The sequence below is a fragment of the Pleurodeles waltl genome, chromosome 4_1, assembly GCF_031143425.1.
Source record: "Pleurodeles waltl isolate 20211129_DDA chromosome 4_1, aPleWal1.hap1.20221129, whole genome shotgun sequence".
Classification (NCBI taxonomy): domain Eukaryota; kingdom Metazoa; phylum Chordata; class Amphibia; order Caudata; family Salamandridae; genus Pleurodeles; species Pleurodeles waltl.
The window spans coordinates 717,097,392-717,117,377 of NC_090442.1; the positions used below are offsets into that span (position 1 = coordinate 717,097,392).

Genomic DNA, 19,986 nt, shown 5'->3' on the forward strand with positions numbered 1-19,986 from the left:
TTTGAGGTCTGGGTCTCCTGCACTGGTCATGGAACTCCCCCAGCTCATTATAAATGACCAGAAATCTCACCTTGCCCTCCAGCAAAGGCTGACTTTCATACAAGTGGTGCTAGACACAACCCTTATAAAGGCCATTTCTCCTTCTTTAAGTGTAGCAGATATTTGGATAAGAATTTGAGGTTTCTGGCTCAGACGCCTACCCTGGTTCAGTAAGCCCTACTTCTGTTGGCCTGATGGATTCTTGCACCTTGTTGGTGCCACACTTCAGATGGAGACTGAGAGCCCCTTATTGGTGTTTATTCAAGCAATGGCTCCAGTATCTGGGGAGTGTCTCAGCTTGGGTGTAGTTTTTCAACTTGGTCATCCCAGATCTGCATTGACAGATATGTCCCTCCAGTCTGTCAGTGGGTGATTCATTCAGTAATCATAAGGGACATACCAGCATCTTTGTTGTTGTGGCCCGGGACTCCAAGGGCCAGAAATCGCTGTGGAAGAAGCCACCCGCCCACAGAACAGCGCACCAAGCTGGTGCTTAAAGGAGAGGTGCAAATCCCGCAGCAGTGGATATACTGGCATCTTTGTTGTTGTGGCCAAGGGACTCCAGGGGGCAGAAATCGCTGCAGCAGAGGCCACCCACCCACAGAATAGCACGCCAAGCAGGCACTTAAAGGCAAGGTGCAAATCCCGTTACTCAGGATGCACCAGGCGCTTGCCTGTGCAACAACTGGGTCAAGATCGGACCTGTCTGCGCCCATCAGAGCCCAGAAGACGCTGGGCTAGGCCACAACCCTGTGATCTTCAGCTTTGTGACTGTTATGTAGTAAGTACTCTTGGCAGTTATTGCCACTTCTCTGCATTACCCAAAGCTGTGTTTTGCGTCCGCCTGCTTTTCCATTTAGCCGCTCTACGAACAGACACTATTATTTCATACTTAACAAAAGTCATGGGAGTACTTGAGAAGGAGATTGGGTATGTGGAAGATCAGCTGTGCTGTGCCATGAAATCTGTTTCTGACAAGGGAATGGGTCAGATTTAAGTGGTGGGCCAGGATCCTCTGGTGGCCTTAACACCTCCCTGCGTCAGGTGGACACTAGGGGGAGAAACCTGTGTGGAGAGGTTCTGACAGATAAGTTAATCTCTTTAGGCGCTGCGCCTGATGATGCATCAACTTTAACTAATCGACCGGATTCATATTGTTCATCGCTCGGCTAAAAAGAAGCCTATTTATATAGACTGCCAATAACCCTCTGTGGCCATTACCAAGCACCACCAATTATACTAGCACCAGGAATCAATTCTTACTGTTAACTGATCTGGATTGATTCAGAAATTATCCCGCTTACTCCAAGGCCCATATAGAGAGGCGTAGGTGACAATATACCTGAATTTCCTTGGAGGGTGCCCAGTCCTTATATTACAACTGAGGTGAGCACTGACCTAAGGGAGTTTGGTAGAATTGGTGGTAGTGGAGGTGAAGGGCTAAGGCTTGCAGCATAATATGGCAGGACTGGGTGCAAAAGTGGCAAACCTGGATTGGCTGACATCTATTAAATCCTGTGTGGTTCTGTGCTTCCAAGAGACATGGCTTTTAGAACCCCCAATTATTGTTGTCTTTGCAACTTACCAACCTACTGCGATCCCTGGTTCTATGGGCAGAGCCAAGGGAGGTCTGGTAAAACTGGTGGCATTAACTTTTCCAGTTCGGATTTTGTGGAACAGCTTGACCTCGCCACATTATCAGATCATATTGTTTTATTTTTATAATAATGTTTTTGATGTCTGAAATTGTGCCATAGTGAAGGATGGGGATATTGAGTAAAATCTGAGGAAGCTACAGAATAGCCAAGTGATCTGTGGATGGGGGACTTCAATGCCAGACACTGCCAAATGCTGCCAGAAATTTCTTGTGGTTTGTTTGATTTGGAAGGGGAGCCGATAACCCACTCTAGCCATAACCCCTATGGGAAAGGTTTACATTTGTCGATAACAACTATGACTTAGTGTTTGCTTTTAACTTAACAAATAGTGGCATAATCCTTACACCAAACTTTATTAGGCATGGTCATCCAAGCCTGATTGATTTGATTTTATTGTCTTTTTGTTTGAGGTCCTGGGCAGGGAACTACTCATTTTTGGATTCCCCATTGAGCGATCACCAAATTGTAACGCTCTCAAAATGAAATTATTTCTTCTAAAAGAAACACATGGCAGCCCTTGCCAGACCTGTGTCCTACTCACCCAGCAAAGGTGTTACAATGAGTTGGGTGACAGTAGATAGTGATTTGTTCCTTTCAAACTTAGTAGCAGCCACATGGTATGACTTTGCTAAATGCTTGGAGTTGTGCAAGGAGGAGGGGTTTGAGATAATTAGTAGCTTTGATAGAATATGTGGGACTGCTCTCAATATGCTCACATTCATGATAAAAACTAACAATTATAGAGGTGTGACGTGGATCAATTCAACTTGCACCAAAGCCCATCACCAGCTGCTTCTTGCACTTAAAAGCTGTGCCCATGAATTTAGAGTGGGTTAGAGTGTGCAGGAAGAACTATAAGGCTGACATAGCCAGCCAAAAAAGGACACTAGGGAATGGGGCCTACCATGATGGTAAAAACCAGTGAGGCCAGAGACAGCAAGCTTTTTTGGTAACCAACACAGTTAGTTGGAATTACCTTGAGAGGGCTAATGACACTGCGATCTACACAGTGATTCCTCCAGAAGGTTGGATAGAGAATCTCTCCCTATTATATTCAGACCCTGCCCTCACCTTAGCTAACTGTCCAAAAATGGCCCAGACTCCTACACTTACACCTGCAACGGCTCCCGCCCAACCCGTCTGCCCCTTTGATATTGAAGTGTTGGAAGTTAACAATAAGTGTCCCATCGCTAAAGCCCCATTCCCGGAAAGGATAAACCTTTTCAAGGCAAATCTCCCTCTTTGAGCCCCCTCTTGACAAATGTTCTCAAGGCGGCATTATTTACCGGTCCACTTAAGGTGTGGTCCCAATCTTTAAAAAAGGATCTAAGGAGAACTCTAAGTGCTATCGTCCGATTTCTTTAATGAACTCCACTGCTAAAATAATGGGTTTGATTTTGTTGGAGTGCATGAAAACCTGGGCAACGGAAAGTAATGTGTTATCGGATTTCAAGTTTGGGTTCCTTGCTGACCTTGGGATTGTAGAACAATGCCTTAACCTTTATTGTTTAAGTAATGAATACACTATAGCAAAGGGAGGCAAAATATATTCAGGTTTTATGAATTTGATATTGGCCTTCAACTACATCAAGAGAGCTAAACTTTGGGCAATCATGGAGGAGCTGAGCAGTATTGTAAATGTTCTAAGAGAACTCCATCTTGATGTAACAGCCAGCGTCAGTAATGGTCCAGCAGGTGAAGTCTCAGAAAGTTTTGCTTTGGAGCGAGTAGTGTACCAGGGGTGCGTACTGGCCCCCTTTCTCTTAACTCGATATGTTAAAGGCCTGGGAGCTGATTACTCCATGGCTGGCAAACGTAGTATCACAGCCTTAATCTATAGCACTGTTTTATTGGCGCTACTGCTAATGGCTTGCAGCATCTGTTAGACTAGTTCTGTGTGTTTATGAGCAGCTTAGATTTAATGGTTAACTAGTCTGAAACACATATTATGGTTTTTAGATCTCGAACTAGGGATAATACACCTTTCTTAGTTAACAGCACTAAGATCAGAAAGGTCCCATCTTACCCACATTTAGGAATACTGTTTGATGGTAAAATGACTTGGGGCCCTCTGTAAAGCAAGTAGGGCAGCTACACTAGCAAGAAGTATTGAAGCAGTTCTAGGGTTTGCACAAGAAAACGTAGTAAGCCAATTAATGAGCTGATAAAAATCTACAAAGCCAAGTGCTGCATGGCTGCTCCATATGGGCTGGTGTTTGGGCTTCTGTAACCAAATAAGGGTAGAAAAGCTAGAAAATGGTTTTATTGAAAGGCTGCTGGCAGCAGTTTCATATGCTATACAGACGTTGGATTGAGATAGCTATGCGATGCAGGCAGGCTCCAGTCACTTATGTTACTGGAGAAAATTTTAGATGATTGCCTGGGTCTGGAAAAGATCTAAAAAAAAATCTCTTGGATCACATACATATGCAAGATTTGTAACTGGTTGAACTTACATGAGTTGTTTTTCAATCCACGTGCCCTTACATACAGTTCATCTAGACCATTGAAGAAACTATATTTAGGCAAATGTGCTGAGGAAAGGATGATGGAATATGCAGAGATGTCTGCTGTAGTTGTATATGTCCTGATTAGTAAATACTGTGGCCCTGAGTCTTACTAGACCTGGGTTAGCAACTTTCAGCATAGGTATCTTCTTATCAGATGACATCTGAATTCTGTGCACTTTCTTGTAGCTTACCCGAGGCCTGCTATGTTTTCTGCTAATCTGCTTTTCTGCCCATGTGATGGCCAGTCGGAACAAAGCACAATGCCCTTTTTACTTTTTTGTAAGTTTTATTCTTTGTTAAGGAAGGTGTTTATCTGACCCTTTTTTAAGAAAGCACACTATAGACAGTGCAGGGCTGCCATGGATTTCTTGCAAAAACTATTGTCTGTAGAAATCTGTCTTGCGATTGCAAATTGTGTACAGCAATCATATCGATAGCCTGTGCTCCACAATTAGTGCCTGATTTATCTTTTATGTATGATGCTTTTTTAGCTTTTACTGTCACATTTTAATTGATTTTAGATGATTATGACTTTTAACAGGGATTGTATGTATTTTCGTCATTTTATTGTACTGCATATCTTATATGGTCATTGGATGACCAAATAAAGAATTTAATAACAAGCATCACAGCGTTAGGCCTTTGGCCTGAGTCAGAGCAGCACCTGTACATACACGCATTGGAGCTGTGGGTGATGCATCTTGCCATGAAGACCTTTCTTCCTTCCATTTGAGGTAGTTCCATTCAAGTTGTGTCGAGCACCACCACAATTGTCTATTACATTAGCTGGTATAGCAATATGAAGGAATCTTGGACACTATAGGATAGCAGTTTGACTGTGACAGTGGGCCCAGCAACACTGTATTTTCATAGATGTGGTGCACCTTGCAAGCTCCCTCAGCAAAATGGCAGCTGCTCTAAGTCACTTCTCCTTCCAGAACCATGAATAGGAAGTTCGTTCAGAAGTGATGGAAGTGATTTTGTTTCCCTACCTTTCTCACTCCCTTGCAGGGTACCCCAGGGGTCCTCGCTTAGCCCTACCTTATTTAATGTCTGTCACCCCCTTAACAGAAGTAATCAGATCACATGGTTTCTCCCTTATATATTATGATGACAACACTCAAATTGTTGTCTCGGTGGCCAAAGATGAAAACGAGACAGGATACGGATTCAATGATTGCATGGTGGCAGTCAGTTCCTGAATGAATAGGAACTTTTAAGATTGAATTCCGGAAAAACAGAGGTCCTGCTATTTGGTTCTTATTCATCTTTTTGGACTCCTAATTGGTGGTCGCAAGACTAAGGGGTTCTTCTGTCACCAGTATCTAAATCCTGGAATTTAGGGGCAGTAATTGACGACAAACTCACTTTCAGTGATCAAATCAATGCGGTGACGTCCTCTTCATTTCTTACATTAAGAACCATCAAAAAGATTCTTCCTTTTATTCCTTCAGCGCTGCAGAAAATTGTAATTAGCTCTCTAGTACTCTCTAAAAATAGATTACTGTAACAGACTGCATCTAAACCTTCATCAGAATTTATTGACAGGCTGCAAATTCTTCAAAATGCTGCAGCACGACTACTATTGAAGATTCCAAAATATCAGTGTATCAATCTATTAGGAACCTACACTGTCTTAGAGTGAGACAGAGAATTACTTTCAAAGCCCTATGTACAGCTTATAAAGTATTACATAACCAAGATTTTCCTAAAAACTGTTTCCACTGGTACGTCCCAGGTAGAACATTCCGTCCACAGCAGCCAAATTTGCAGTTGTCTCCAGATTTAAAACATGCTCCTATAGTGGAAGAAGTTTTGTAATTAGAGCATCAAAAGCTTGGAACTCTTTCCCCCTTTAAATTAGACCCATGCCCTATCTACTTATGTTTAGGAGGGTTTTGAAAAAGTAGTTGTTCAATGCAGAATGAGCTTCAATCCTTCGTTTCTTGGTCTTCTGGATAGCAGCATAGTTAGCGCCAAGACGCCGTTGGGCAATCAAGTGCTTTATACATTTTATTAACATTAACACTGACGTCAGTTTTTTTTCTTTCCGCGCCAGTTAGCACAGATCCGGAGAAGAACTATCCCTCTTTTGTTTTTTTGACGTATAGTTTACTTCCTTTTTGAGGAATTTTCCCTCCTGGTGTGTCGAGGATGTCTTTGAGAAAGAAGGGCTTTAAACAGTGTGGTGCCTGTCAATGCGCCATGTCAGTTATGGATTTACACCTAGTGTGCGTATGGTGTCTAGAGCGTGACCACGACTCCAGGTTGTGCTCAGATTGCTGGGCCGTGGCACCGAAGGCTTTGAGGCAGTGGTCCCTAAAGCTGCTCAGGACCAAGCCGTCAATGCCACAGAACGTGACTCATAGGAGATCTCCGTCCCGATCGGGGGAAGGTTGCGGGACCACTCTAGGAGCCCCAAGTCCTCATCTCCACACTCCAAGTCATTGAGACTTTCGGGAAAGAGGCATAGGAAGCACAAGAAGTTGAAGTGTGCTTCAACTTCTCCTTGTCCGTTAGCCAATGCGACAAAGGAGCATCGGCAATCGAGGTGTGGTTCTTTGGAGCCACTGCCAGGTTCATCTCTGTGCCTCCTCGCTTCTCTGTGACCTCAGGAAAAATAATTTTACAAGAGCAGGTAAAATAATTTTACATGGCCATGTGCTGCGTCTTTGTGCAGGCCGACCCCTCTGGCGTCTCTTTAGGCCCCCCAGGGTCAAAGAGGGCCCCATCGGGTTCATTGCCGGCAGATTTGACCCCAGATCTGATTGGCCACCATGAATCAGGACTGGCGTTGGTCATGCCACTGCACCCTTCCCTGACTCCATTCCCGACATCGATGCTTCTGGAGGTGCCATCCCCATTTGGATTCCCGAATCCAACACAGAGCCGGAACAGAGTCAACTGACACCCACTCTGGCATTGACAGGACCCATATGTCCTAGTTCGGTGCCTGAGTTCTCTTCTGAAGGGTTAGGCCTTGAGGAAGAATGGGATGGGTCAGTGGAAACTTTAGAATACCAGTTAGATGGCCAGAAAGCATGGATTTCTGTGAGGAACTGGGTGATCCCAGATGGTGGCATGTTGTCTCCTCCTTCTGTGGCTACGGAGGAGTGAGCAACATATGCTATGGTGGTGAAGAGGGTGGCTGAAGTGCTCAACCTCGAGTTGCCTTCGGCGGCAGTTAAGACTAACATCTTGATGGAAATGCTACAGCCAGGAGCTTCCTCTTCTGAACCACTGCTCCCTTTTGACGAAGCACTAACAGATGTCATACTAGAAACCTGGTCTAGCCCAGCACAGGGGCTCTTGTGAATAGGACAATTTTCTGCCGCCACTGCCGTGCCCCTGGGGACCCAACTTCCTCACCCAACACCGACCCCTTAGAGCTTGGTAGTCCAAGCCTCTGCCTCCCATGGCACATTTCCTGTCACACCCTCAGACATGCAATCCAAGAGGCTGGATAGCTTTGGAGAGAAGATGTTTTCTTTCTCCAACCTGGCATAGAGGTGGGTGAACACTGCGTGCCTACTGGTCCTCTATTCCCACATGGTTGTACAAGTGCTGCCAAAGGTCACGGAGGAGGTCCTAACCATTCTCTCCCAAGCGGTCAAGAATGGGAGAGATGCAGGCAAGTTCACCCTATTCCAGCCACCGCCCTGCGCAGGCTTCCCAGCCTATGTGTGGGCGAGGGCACGGTTCATACCAGAGACCTGCTGCAACCACAACCCTCCATGCAGCCGCAACCCCAGTCCCTAGGCCCTCTTAATCTTGCCCTACAAAAATCATGGGTGTCTAGTTGGTGGCAGAATCAGCCATCATCTCCACCACTGGAAGTCCATAACATCAGACAGGTTGGTCTTACAGAACTTTCGGATGGGCTACTCCCTGATCTTCGAATCCTCCCCTCCCCCTATGCCTCATTCTCACTAACGGATGATGGAGGATCATTTGTCCTTGCTTCGCCATAGGGCCATAGAAAGGGGTCTGGTGTCAGAAGCAGACAGTGGTTGCTTTTCCCGCTACTTTCTGGTTCTCAAAAGGAACACAGGTCTTTGGCCTGTCTTAGATCTGTGAACCCTCAATCCCTTCCTCAAGAAGGAGAAGTTTAAGATGCTCACATTGCCTCAGGTCTTATCTGCCCTAGACCCAGGAGACTGGATGGTAGCATTAGACTTGCAGGCCACTTATTTCCATATTCCCATCCAGCCTGCCCACAGATATTACCTGCAGTTCCCGGTAGGCCACGAGCGCTTTCAATTTACCATGCTCCCTTTTGGCCTTACCCGTGCCCCTGTGGTGTTTACCAAGTTGATGGTGATGGTTGCAGCACATTTGCGGAGATAAGGTGTGCCAGTCTTCCCCTGTGTCTATAGCTGGCTGTTGAAGGTGGGCTTGGCTTCAGCCTACGGCGGACCTTCTACGTATGCTGGGGTTCACTATAAACATGCAGAAGTCACACCTGACTGCTTCTAAGATGCTCCCTTTCATCTGAGCTGTTCTGGACACAGGTCAGTTTCGGTCTTATCCTCCTGAGCAACAAGTCCAGTATATTCAGGCTGTGATACTGACATTTCAGCCTCTATCCTGGATTTCAGGGAGAATGACTGAGGCTGCTTGGCCTCATGGCCTCCTTCTGGTAATACATGCCAAATGGCATATGCAGGCTCTCCAGTGGGACCTGAAGATCCAGTGGGCCCAATGGATTGAAGATCCAATGGGCACCTCATCAGAGGAATCGCTCTGCCATAGCCTTTGTACCCTCCATCAAGGAAAGACTAGTGCAGGTGTTCATAGACCATACCACCGCCATGTGGTACAGCAATAAACAGGGCAGGGTGGTGTTGTGGACCTTTTGCTAAGAGGTTCTGAGTCTCCGGATATGGCTAGAACAGCAGGGCATATCCCTGGTGGTCTAGCATCTAGCAGGTTCCCTGAACGTCTGAGCAGACTAACTCAGCTGTCGATGCCTAGCAGATCACGAGTGGCATCTCCATCTGGAGGTCGCACAAGGTCTCTATCTTCAGTGGGGATAGCGTTTGTTAGATCTGTTCGCCTTCGCCGAGAATGCACAATGTCAGCAGTTTTGCTTGCTGTATTTTCCAAAGGCGGCTCCTGCTCGGAGACCCTTTTCATCTCGAGTGGAGCTCAAGCCTCCTGTATGCCTTTTTGCCCATACCACTCTTGCCCAGAGTTCTCAGGAAGGTCAGGAACGAGTCATCCTTGTGGCTCTAGGTTAGGCACAGAGAGTCTGGTACCTCAAGCTTCTGCAATTCAGTATCGATCCTCCGATCAGGCTGTCCCTTCGAGAGGATATTCTATTGCAGCAGCAGGGGAGGGTCCTCCACCCGAACCTGTCCACTTGCTGCCCTTTTTACATGGAGATTGGTCTGTGACAGTAGACAGCTTTCGACCTTTCTCCTGAAGTCTATAGTGTCATTCTGGCAGCCAGGCATAAAACTTGTATTGTATTGTATAGCGAAATCTATCGACTCGCTTTCTTCTTCTCTCTCTGATGTCCTTCTCTTTATTCTTGCCCAGTAGGGCTCTGCTTTGGGTACTCTGAAGGGTTATCTTTCTGTTCTGTCTGCCTTCTTGCGGCTGCCTGACCAACCCCCTTTATTTAAGTCCCCTAATGAAAATATATTCAAAAGTCTTATACGTATATGTACCTCCTTCGCCTTTCATTGTGCATCATAATTTGGTTCTTAAATTTTTAATGTGTGCTACTTTGGAGCCTCTACACAACAATCTCCATCTGCTCACACTCAAAACAGCATTTCTCATGGCAATAACATCTGCCCTGTGCGTCAGTGAGCTGCAGGCTTTGGCATCCAAGCCTCACTACTTGTCTATTTTTCCAGACAAACTAGTGCTTTGCTCTAGGGTCTTTTTCCTCCTGAAAGTGGCGACACCATTTCATATGGGCCCATCTGTCACCTTGCTCACTTTCTACACTCCTCCGCATCCCTCTAAGGAAGAGGAGAGGCTCCACCGTCTGGAGCCAAAAAGAGTGTTGTCATTCTACCTTGACCACACAAAAGAATTCTGCATCAATAAGGCCAAACAATCAATCATGACTATTTGTACCAACTTCCGAGCAATCGAAACAACTCAATAGGAAGCATGTTATAGCACGGACATTTAAAACGTATACAACTTGCATATGAGACGCAGCTACCAACCTCCAAAGACATGAGTACTTGAGAGTCAGGTAACAGGAGTGACAACGTTAATATTTGATTTCTATCTTCTTTGTACATTGGTTGTTATGTTTAGGGTGAGGTGAAGATTGACTGTCTACAAGGGATTTTACAAGAGCAAGTGGCTGTACTGAATACCCAAATGTGTCTGCCAAGCTACTGTTATAGGAAAATAATGGTTCGATGGCATCTGTCGCTGTAGATACGCATGTTCTGCAATAGCTCGCCATCTGGTGTTGGGCCGGAGTGTTACAAGTTGTTTTTCTTCGAAGAAGTCTTTCGAGTCACGGGACCGAGTGACTCCTCCTTTTGTCTCCATTGCGCATGGGCGTCGACTCCATCCTCGATTGTTTTTTTTCCGCCATCGGGTTCGGACGTGTTCCTGTCGCTCCGAGTTTCGGAACAGAAAATTAGCTAATTTCGGAAGATTTTCGTCGGTATTGTTGCGTTCGGGATCGGCGTACTTACATTCAACACCGCATCGAAGATCGAAGAGCTCCGGTGCCCTTCGGGGTAGTTTTTCGATCCTCTGTCGGGGCCTGGTCGGCCCGACCGCGTGCTGAGGAACGCCGATGGAACGGACCCCGTTCCGTTTCTGCCCCAAATGCCACAATAAATACCCCTACACAGACCAACACTTGGTCTGCAACCTGTGCCTGTCACCTGAGCACAGCGAAGACACCTGCGAGGCCTGTCGTGCGTTCCGGTCCCGAAAAACACTCCGAGACCGTCGAGCCAGAAGACTTCAAATGGCGTCCGCACCGACAGCCCGACGGGAGTTCGAGGAACAGGAAGAGGAAGGTACCTTCTCGATCCAAGACTCAGACTCCGAAGGATTCGACGATACACAAACCGTGAGTAAGACGTCGAAAACCACACAAAGAAACATTTACAAGGCCCAGGGGACGCCACTGCCACCAGGCCATGGCTCGACCCATAAATTCGGTGACCGACCGTCGGCACCGAAAAAGGCCCAAACAGTGCCGAGATCGTCCGACTCCGGTCGAGACACCGGCACGCAGCCTTCTCGGGACCGAGAAAGTGCTGGAGACAAGCCTCGACACCGAGATGCCGGTGTGGACACGGCTCGACGCCGAGACAGCGGCACCGAAACAGATCGACGCCGAGAGGTTTCGGCCCCGAAAAGGAAAAAAGTCACCTCGGAGCCGAAAAAACACGCAGACAAAGTTTCGATGCCGAAACAAACTGCAAGCGACCCAGCTTCAGGCTCTTATACAGAAGAGCACTCGCTAACCTCCCAAATGCAGAAGCATAGGTTTGAGGAAGAGCTACAAGCAACTGATGCGGACCATACGCAAAAGCGTATCTTCATTCAGCAGGGGACAGGAAAAATAAGCACCCTTCCCCCCATTAGGAGAAAGAGGAGGTTGGAGTTCCAGACGGAACAAACACCACAACCAAAAGTGGTGAAAAGAGTTACACCACCACCCTCACCTCCGCCCGTGATTGACGTTTCACCAGCACAAACTCCATCACACTCCCCAGCTCACACCACCATGAGCCAGGGTGACCAAGATCAGGACGCATGGGACCTATACGACGCCCCAGTGTCAGATAACAGTCCGGAGGCATACCCTGCGAAGCCATCTCCACCAGAAGACAGCACCGCGTACTCTCAAGTGGTGGCTAGAGCAGCACAATTTCACCACGTAAGCCTCCACTCAGAACAGGTCGAGGATGATTTCTTATTCAACACACCCTCCTCCACCCACAGCTCATACCAAAGCCTGCCTATGCTCCCTGGTATGCTCCGCCACGCAAAAGACATCTTTAAGGAGCCGGTTAAAAGTAGGGCAATCACACCAAGGGTAGAAAAAAAGTATAAGCCGCCTCCTACGGACCCGGTTTTCATCACTACACAGCTGCCACCAGACTCTGTCGTTGTAGGTGCAGCTAGGAAAAGGGCCAACTCTCACACATCTGGAGATGCACCACCCCCAGATAAAGAAAGCCGCAAGTTTGATGCAGCTGTAAAAGAGTCGCAGCACAAGCTGCAAACCAGTGGCGCATCGCGAACTCCCAGGCACTACTTGCGCGCTATGACAGAGCCCACTGGGACGAGATGCAACATCTCATTGAACATCTGCCCAAGGACTTACAAAATAGGGCAAAACAAGTGGTTGAGGAGGGACAGGCCATCTCCAACAACCAGATCCGCTCCTCCATGGACGCTGCAGATACAGCTGCACGGACAATTAATACATCTGTAACTATCAGAAGGCATGCATGGCTCCGAACGTCTGGATTTAAACCAGAGATTCAACAAGCAGTTCTCAATATGCCTTTTAATGAAAAAGAACTGTTCGGTCCAGAAGTGGACACAGCGATTGAGAAACTCAAAAAAGATACGGACACTGCCAAAGCCATGGGCGCACTCTACTCCCCGCAGAGCAGAGGGAATTACAGCTCATTCCGTAAAACGCCCTTTCGAGGGGGGTTTCGGGGTCAAAGCACACAAGCCAGCACCTCACAAGCCACACCGTCCAGTTACCAAGGACAGTATAGAGGAGGTTTTCGGGGACAATATAGAGGAGGGCAATTCCCTAGAAATAGAGGAAGATTCCAAAGCCCCAAAACCCCTACTACTAAACAGTGACTCACATGTCACTCACCCCCTCCACACAACACCAGTGGGGGGACGAATAGGTCATTATTACAGAGCATGGGAGAAAATCACTACAGACACTTGGGTTCTAGCAATTATCCAACATGGTTATTGCATAGAATTTCTACAGTTCCCTCCAAACATACCACCAAAAGCACAAAATTTAACAACACACCATTCCAATCTCCTGGAGATAGAAGTGCAGGCACTATTGCAAAAGAATGCAATCGAATTAGTGCCAAACACACAAATAAACACAGGAGTTTACTCCCTGTACTTTCTGATACCAAAGAAGGACAAGACACTGAGACCAATCCTAGACCTCAGAGTAGTGAACACTTTCATCAAATCAGACCACTTCCACATGGTCACACTACAAGAAGTATTGCCATTGCTAAAACTACACGACTACATGGCAACTTTAGACCTCAAGGATGCTTATTTCCATATACCAATACACCCATCTCACAGGAAATACCTAAGGTTTGTATTCAAAGGAATACATTACCAATTCAAGGTACTGCCTTTCGGATTAACAACCGCACCAAGAGTCTTTACCAAATGTCTGGCGGTAGTCGCTGCACACATAAGAAGGCAGCAAATACATGTGTTCCCATATTTGGACGACTGGCTAATCAAGGCCCATTCGTTCATACAGTGCTCAAATCACACAAATCAGATCATACAAACCCTCTTCAAACTCGGGTTCACCGTCAATTTCACAAAATCCAAAATTCTGCCACGCAAGGTACAACAATACCTGGGAGCCATAATAGACACATCAAAAGGAGTAGCCACTCCAAGTCCACAAAGAATTCAAAATTTCAACACCATCATACAACGCATGTATCCAACACAAAAGATACAGGCAAAGATGGTATTACAACTCCTAGGCATGATGTCATCATGCATAGCCATTGTCCCAAACGCAAGACTGCACATGAGGCCCTTACAACAATGCCTAGCATCACAGTGGTCTCAAGCACAGGGTCACCTTCTAGATCTGGTGTTAATAGACCGCCAAACTTACCTCTCGCTTCTGTGGTGGAACAACATAAATTTAAACAAGGGGCGGCCTTTCCAAGACCCAGTGCCACAATACGTAATAACAACAGATGCTTCCATGACAGGGTGGGGAGCACACCTCGATCAACACAGCATACAAGGACAATGGAACGTACATCAAACAAAACTGCATATCAATCACCTAGAACTTCTAGCAGTTTTTCAAGCACTAAAAGCTTTCCAACCAATAATAGTTCACAAATACATTCTCGTCAAAACAGACAACATGACAACAATGTATTATCTAAACAAGCAGGGAGGGACGCACTCCACGCAGTTAAGCCTGCTAGCACAAAAAATTTGGCATTGGGCAATTCACAACCAAATTCGCCTAATTGCACAGTTTATACCAGGGATACAAAATCAACTCGCAGACAATCTCTCTCGAGATCACCAACAGGTCCACGAATGGGAAATTCACCCCCAAATTCTGAACACTTATTTCAAACTCTGGGGAACACCTCAGATAGACTTGTTTGCGACAAGGGAGAACGCAAAATGCCAAAACTTCGCATCCAGGTACCCACACAAACAATCCCAAGGCAATGCCCTATGGATGAACTGGTCAGGGATATTTGCTTACGCTTTTCCTCCTCTCCCTCTCCTTCCTTACCTGGTAAACAAACTCAGTCAAAGCAAACTCAAACTCCTATTGATAGCACCAACTTGGGCAAGGCAACCCTGGTACACAACGCTGCTAGACCTATCAGTGGTACCCTGCATCAAATTGCCCAACAGGCCAGATCTGTTGACACAGCACAACCAAAAGATCAGACACCCAGATCCAGCATCGCTGAATCTAGCAATCTGGCTCCTGAAATCCTAGAATTCGGGCACTTACAACTTACCCAAGAATGTATGGAAGTCATAAAACAAGCAAGAAGGCCATCCACCAGGCACTGCTATGCAAGTAAATGGAAGAGGTTTGTTTGCTACTGCCATATTAATCAAATACAACCATTACACACAACTCCAGAACATGTAGTGGGTTACTTGCTTCACTTACAAAAATCTAACCTAGCTTTCTCTTCCATTAAGATTCACCTTGCAGCAATATCTGCATACCTGCAGACTACCTATTCAACTTCCCTATATAAAATACCAGTCATTAAAGCATTCATGGAGGGCCTTAGGAGAATTATACCACCAAGAACACCACCTGTTCCTTCATGGAACCTAAATGTTGTCCTAACTAGACTTATGGGTCCACCTTTTGAACCCATGCACTCCTGCGACATACAGTTCCTAACCTGGATAGTGGCATTTCTCATCGCCATTACTTCCCTCAGAAGAGTAAGCGAGATTCAGGCGTTTACTATACAAGAACCTTTTATACAACTACACAGAAATAAAGTCGTCCTAAGGACCAATCCTAAATTTTTGCCAAAGGTTATTTCACCGTTCCATCTAAATCAAACAGTGGAACTTCCAGTGTTCTTTCCACAGCCAGATACCGTAGCTGAAAGGGCACTACATACATTAGATGTCAAAAGAGCATTAATGTATTACATTGACAGAACAAAAAACATCAGAAAGACTAAACAACTCTTTATTGCATTTCAAAAACCTCACGCAGGAAACCCAATTTCAAAACAAGGTATAGCTAGATGGATAGTTAAATGCATCCAAATCTGCTACCTTAAAGCTAAACGACAGCTGCCCATTACACCAAGGGCACACTCAACCAGAAAGAAAGGTGCTACCATGGCCTTTCTAGGAAACATCCCAATGCAAGAAATATGTAAGGCAGCCACATGGTCTACGCCTCACACATTCACCAAGCACTACTGTGTAGACGTGTTATCCGCACAACAAGCCACAGTAGGTCAAGCCGTATTAAGGACATTATTTCAGACTACTTCCACTCCTACAGGCTGATCCACCGCTTTTGGGGAAATAACTGCTTACTAGTCTATGCAGAACATGCGTATCTACAGCGACAGATGCCATCGAACTGAAAATGTCACTTACCCAGTGTACATCTGTTCGTGGCATCAGTCGCAGTAGATTCGCATGTGCCCACCCGCCTCCCCGGGAGCCTGTAGCAGTTTGGAAGTTACCTTCAATTATTTCTATATGTATCATCTCAACCTTAAATAGGTGCATACTTAGTCACTCCATTGCATGGGCACTATTACTACAATTCAACTCCTACCTCACCCTCTGCGGGGAAAAACAATCGAGGATGGAGTCGACGCCCATGCGCAATGGAGACAAAAGGAGGAGTCACTCGGTCCCGTGACTCGAAAGACTTCTTCGAAGAAAAACAACTTGTAACACTCCGGCCCAACACCAGATGGCGAGCTATTGCAGAACATGCGAATCTACTGCGACTGATGCCACGAACAGATGTACACTGGGTAAGTGACATTTTCATTTATCCTTTATTGCTATTATAACTGAGCATTCCATCTCTTTTTGCAGTTCCAACTCCTCGCCTCAGCTCTCTTTAGATCCAGCTCAGAATTCACCCCACTTGGTAAGTGTCATTCACCTCCTGCAGCCTAATTTGTTTGCCATCAGGGGTTCTATATTTATTTGTGTTTGCATACCTATATTTAATTTTTCATTTTATCTTAGTTAATAGAACTTGGTCATATAAAGAAAAGAAACCTGTGATAGTCAAATATGTATTTATCACATATCAGTTCACACTGACACATGGATAATGTCCTATATTATGTCCATTGTTTCTTAAAACTTTGAAATGTGTTGCCTTTCTACCCTCCTTACAGGAAGCCATTGCGCAGGCAAGTACTTACATTAAAGTCCTTCACAGGGATTCTGAAAGGCATCTATTGTGGGTGAATAAAATCCATTGCACTTTGGCACCAGGTGGATAGAGCTTTTTCCCCTTTGTGAGTGGGAATTCGGCGAAAGCTACCAAAAAGCAGGGGCAAGAATATTTGGGGCATAGCCTGCAGTCCTAGGCACCTGTGTATTTGTAGTCAGGTGAAAAGGGAAAGATCCTTTTGGGAGCTGTAAATTTGAGTGAAGTTTTCCTTCATTTGGCTTCATAAGAATTATGAATGCCAATCAATTGTTATTTTCTGAAAATGAAGCAACACGGCTAAGAATGAAAAACTACAATTGAAAAAACATAATTGCTGATGCAGTGCTCAGTCGATAGCACATAGTGCACAGAATGTAACAAAGAAATGAGGCATAGGAACCACTAATGACTGCAGTTGTATAATATCTAAATTAGGCCTAAAAAGCACTCTTAAGAGAGTTTTATCTTAGGGGGGCAGTCTTGTGAAAGGGCATCAGAGAAGGTCTTATCATGAAGAGCAACAGGCAGCTGAAGCACACAGTGAATTCCAGTAAAGATACACATCTCCGCATGTTTTCTAACCCTAATCCCTTTGTGGATACCAGAGAGCTCCTTCATAGAATTTATGACTTCTCTTTCTTCTTCTTCTTCTCTCTCCCTGAGTTTCACTCTTAAGCCGGTTCTGACCTTTACAGATATGCTAATGTGTGAAGTTGGTCCAACCTCATTACTTCAGGAGCTCTAACTTTATTACCTAGGTTGACTTTAAGGCTGAAAAGTTGGCACTAGTTCTTAATACAAAGAATTTATGGAACTCTATAACACTCAACTCTTTTCTTGTGTCCATGACTGCTTTACTGCACGCTGCTTCACAGCTTAAATATTGTAATAGGGAGTTGATCAGATAATTCTGACCCACTGACTTTCCTTGCAAGTAACAATGTTAAAGTTGTGATTTCTTATTTATGAGACAGTGCACCTGTGAAGTCTTAACGACTTAGAAGAAAAAAGTTAAAATGACAGGAAGAACATGGGAACACAGTATAATTTACCAATGGATGCACATTCAAAAAGCTGAAAGTAACACTTAATGTGTTTTGTAAGTCAGTAGCTTCAATAAATCTGTCTGAGTGCAGGTCCTTCATCCACGTCCATTGATGAGATTCTAGGCCTATACAAGGCTGTGGATTGAATGAATGAAGGAATTTAGAATTTGTAAAGCTCATGGCTACCCAAAACAAGGTTTCCTACCTCTAAGAGAACCAGCAGAAGACTAGACCTGTTGAACCTTGCAGCAGAAGAAATAAGAACACAAAATAGAATATTTTGGGAAAAACTGTATTTTCCGAGATTTATGAAAATAGTCTCTGTAGGAGAAGCCTGCCGCTGGGAAGAGAGAATGCCACAGCTTCTTGTGCAAGTACTTAAATGAGCAACTTCAAGCCCTAGTCCACTTAACTCTCAGAACCATGACAAGGTGATGCTGGAGAACCGAAGACTTTTAGTGGGACAATAAAGAGCTATCATGCTGCGGCAATAAACCGACCACCAAAGCTCTATAAACAAAGCAGAGCGCCTTGAACTGGCGCCATTTAACCACCAGAAGCCAATGAAGAGAATTAAGTTGAGGCACGGTGTGAGTATACTTGGGCAAGTGCCCCAGAAGGTGAGCTGCCACATTCTGATAATCTTAATCTACAAGAGCTGTAGAGTCTCCAACGTATAACACATTTCCATAACCCAGGCGACATGTAATAAAAGCGTGGATGAGAGTTTTCTGGGTCTTGGCAGGCAGAGACCAAGGAAACTTCCTTAAACATCTAAGAAGGTCGAAAGAGGATGTGGTTACTGTATTGATCTGCTGCTTAAGGCTGCAGAATGCCCAGATTTTGTGCTGTAGATGGCGGTGCTGGACCTAGTTCTGTAGGCAACAATTCCAGCCCCGAGTAGGTTAATTAATTACCTATCAACATTGCTCCTATTTTACAGCCATTCAATTTTAGAAAGTTAGCATCCAGCCATTTAGCCACTGATTGAAAGGAGAGCTTAAATTTAGACAAGCCCATGTTGTCATTGGGCATCAGTCTGATGATAATCTGGATATCGTCCACATAGAAGTTTATGGAGAAGTCAAATGCTTCCACTATGTCTGCTAACAGATATATATATATATATATGTTTGATGGCATGTGTAACTGCAGATACACATGCTGTGCACTGTTCCTGCCATCTAGTGTTGGGCTCGGAGTGTTCCAAGTTTTTTTTCGAAGAAGTCTTTTCGAGTCACTGGACCTAGTGACTCCTCCCTTTCGGCTCCATTGCGCATGGGCATCGACTCCATCTTAGATTGTTTTCTTTCCGCCATCGGGTTCGGACGTGTTCCTCTTCGCTCCGCGATTCGAATCGGGAAAGTTTTAAAATCCTCAAAAAAAACATTGATATTGTTTGCGTTCAGGAAATATCTTCTATCGACACAGACGAGACAACTGTTTCGGTGGCCCTTTGGGGCTTCCGCGGCCAGCCTAGGCCTGGTGGGCCTGACCACACACATCGTTGAAGCCTCATGGACCGGACCCCCTTCCGTTTCTGTCCGACGTGCCACGCTAAGTATCCATATACAGACCAGCATTGGGTCTGTAATCTGTGTCTGTCACTGGAGCACAGAGAAGATACTTGCGAGGCCTGCAAGGCCTTTCGTTCGAAAAAGACCTTGTGAGATTGGAGGGCGAGGCGCATGCAGATGGCGTCGAAATCATCGCAACATCTCGACGTCGAAGAGGAGGCGATGGCTATCTCAATCCAGGGATCGGACTCAGACGACTCCGACGGAGACCGACCGCCTACAGCAGGCCAAAAAGTGAGTACGCCTGCCCCGACCCAACCCCAAAGTCAACCGAAAAAACATAAGGCCTCGGGACACCACTGCCTGAAGGCCATGGCTCGACCCATAAAAAAAAAGCAGTGACCAAGCAACACCTTCGGCACCGAAAAAAGGCAAAATCGTGCCGAAGACTTCCGACTCGAGCCGAGAACCCGGCGTCGAAAAAAGTCGACATCGCCTTGTAGAATCGACTAAGCCTCGAAAGAGCCTTTCAGAGGTGAGGCCAACCAT

General features: G+C 45.6%; 1 protein-coding gene across 2 annotated transcripts in view; it reads left to right on the forward strand.

Moving 5' to 3' along the window:
- Positions 1–19,986, forward strand: part of MKLN1 (muskelin 1) — a 568,922-nt gene that overhangs the window by 531,565 nt on the left and 17,371 nt on the right. For both annotated transcript variants that reach the window (XM_069229308.1, XM_069229309.1), the window contains exon 17: positions 16,526–16,580. In XM_069229308.1, the coding sequence (XP_069085409.1) occupies positions 16,526–16,580 (55 nt within the window). The remainder of the gene's footprint in view (positions 1–16,525; positions 16,581–19,986) is intronic.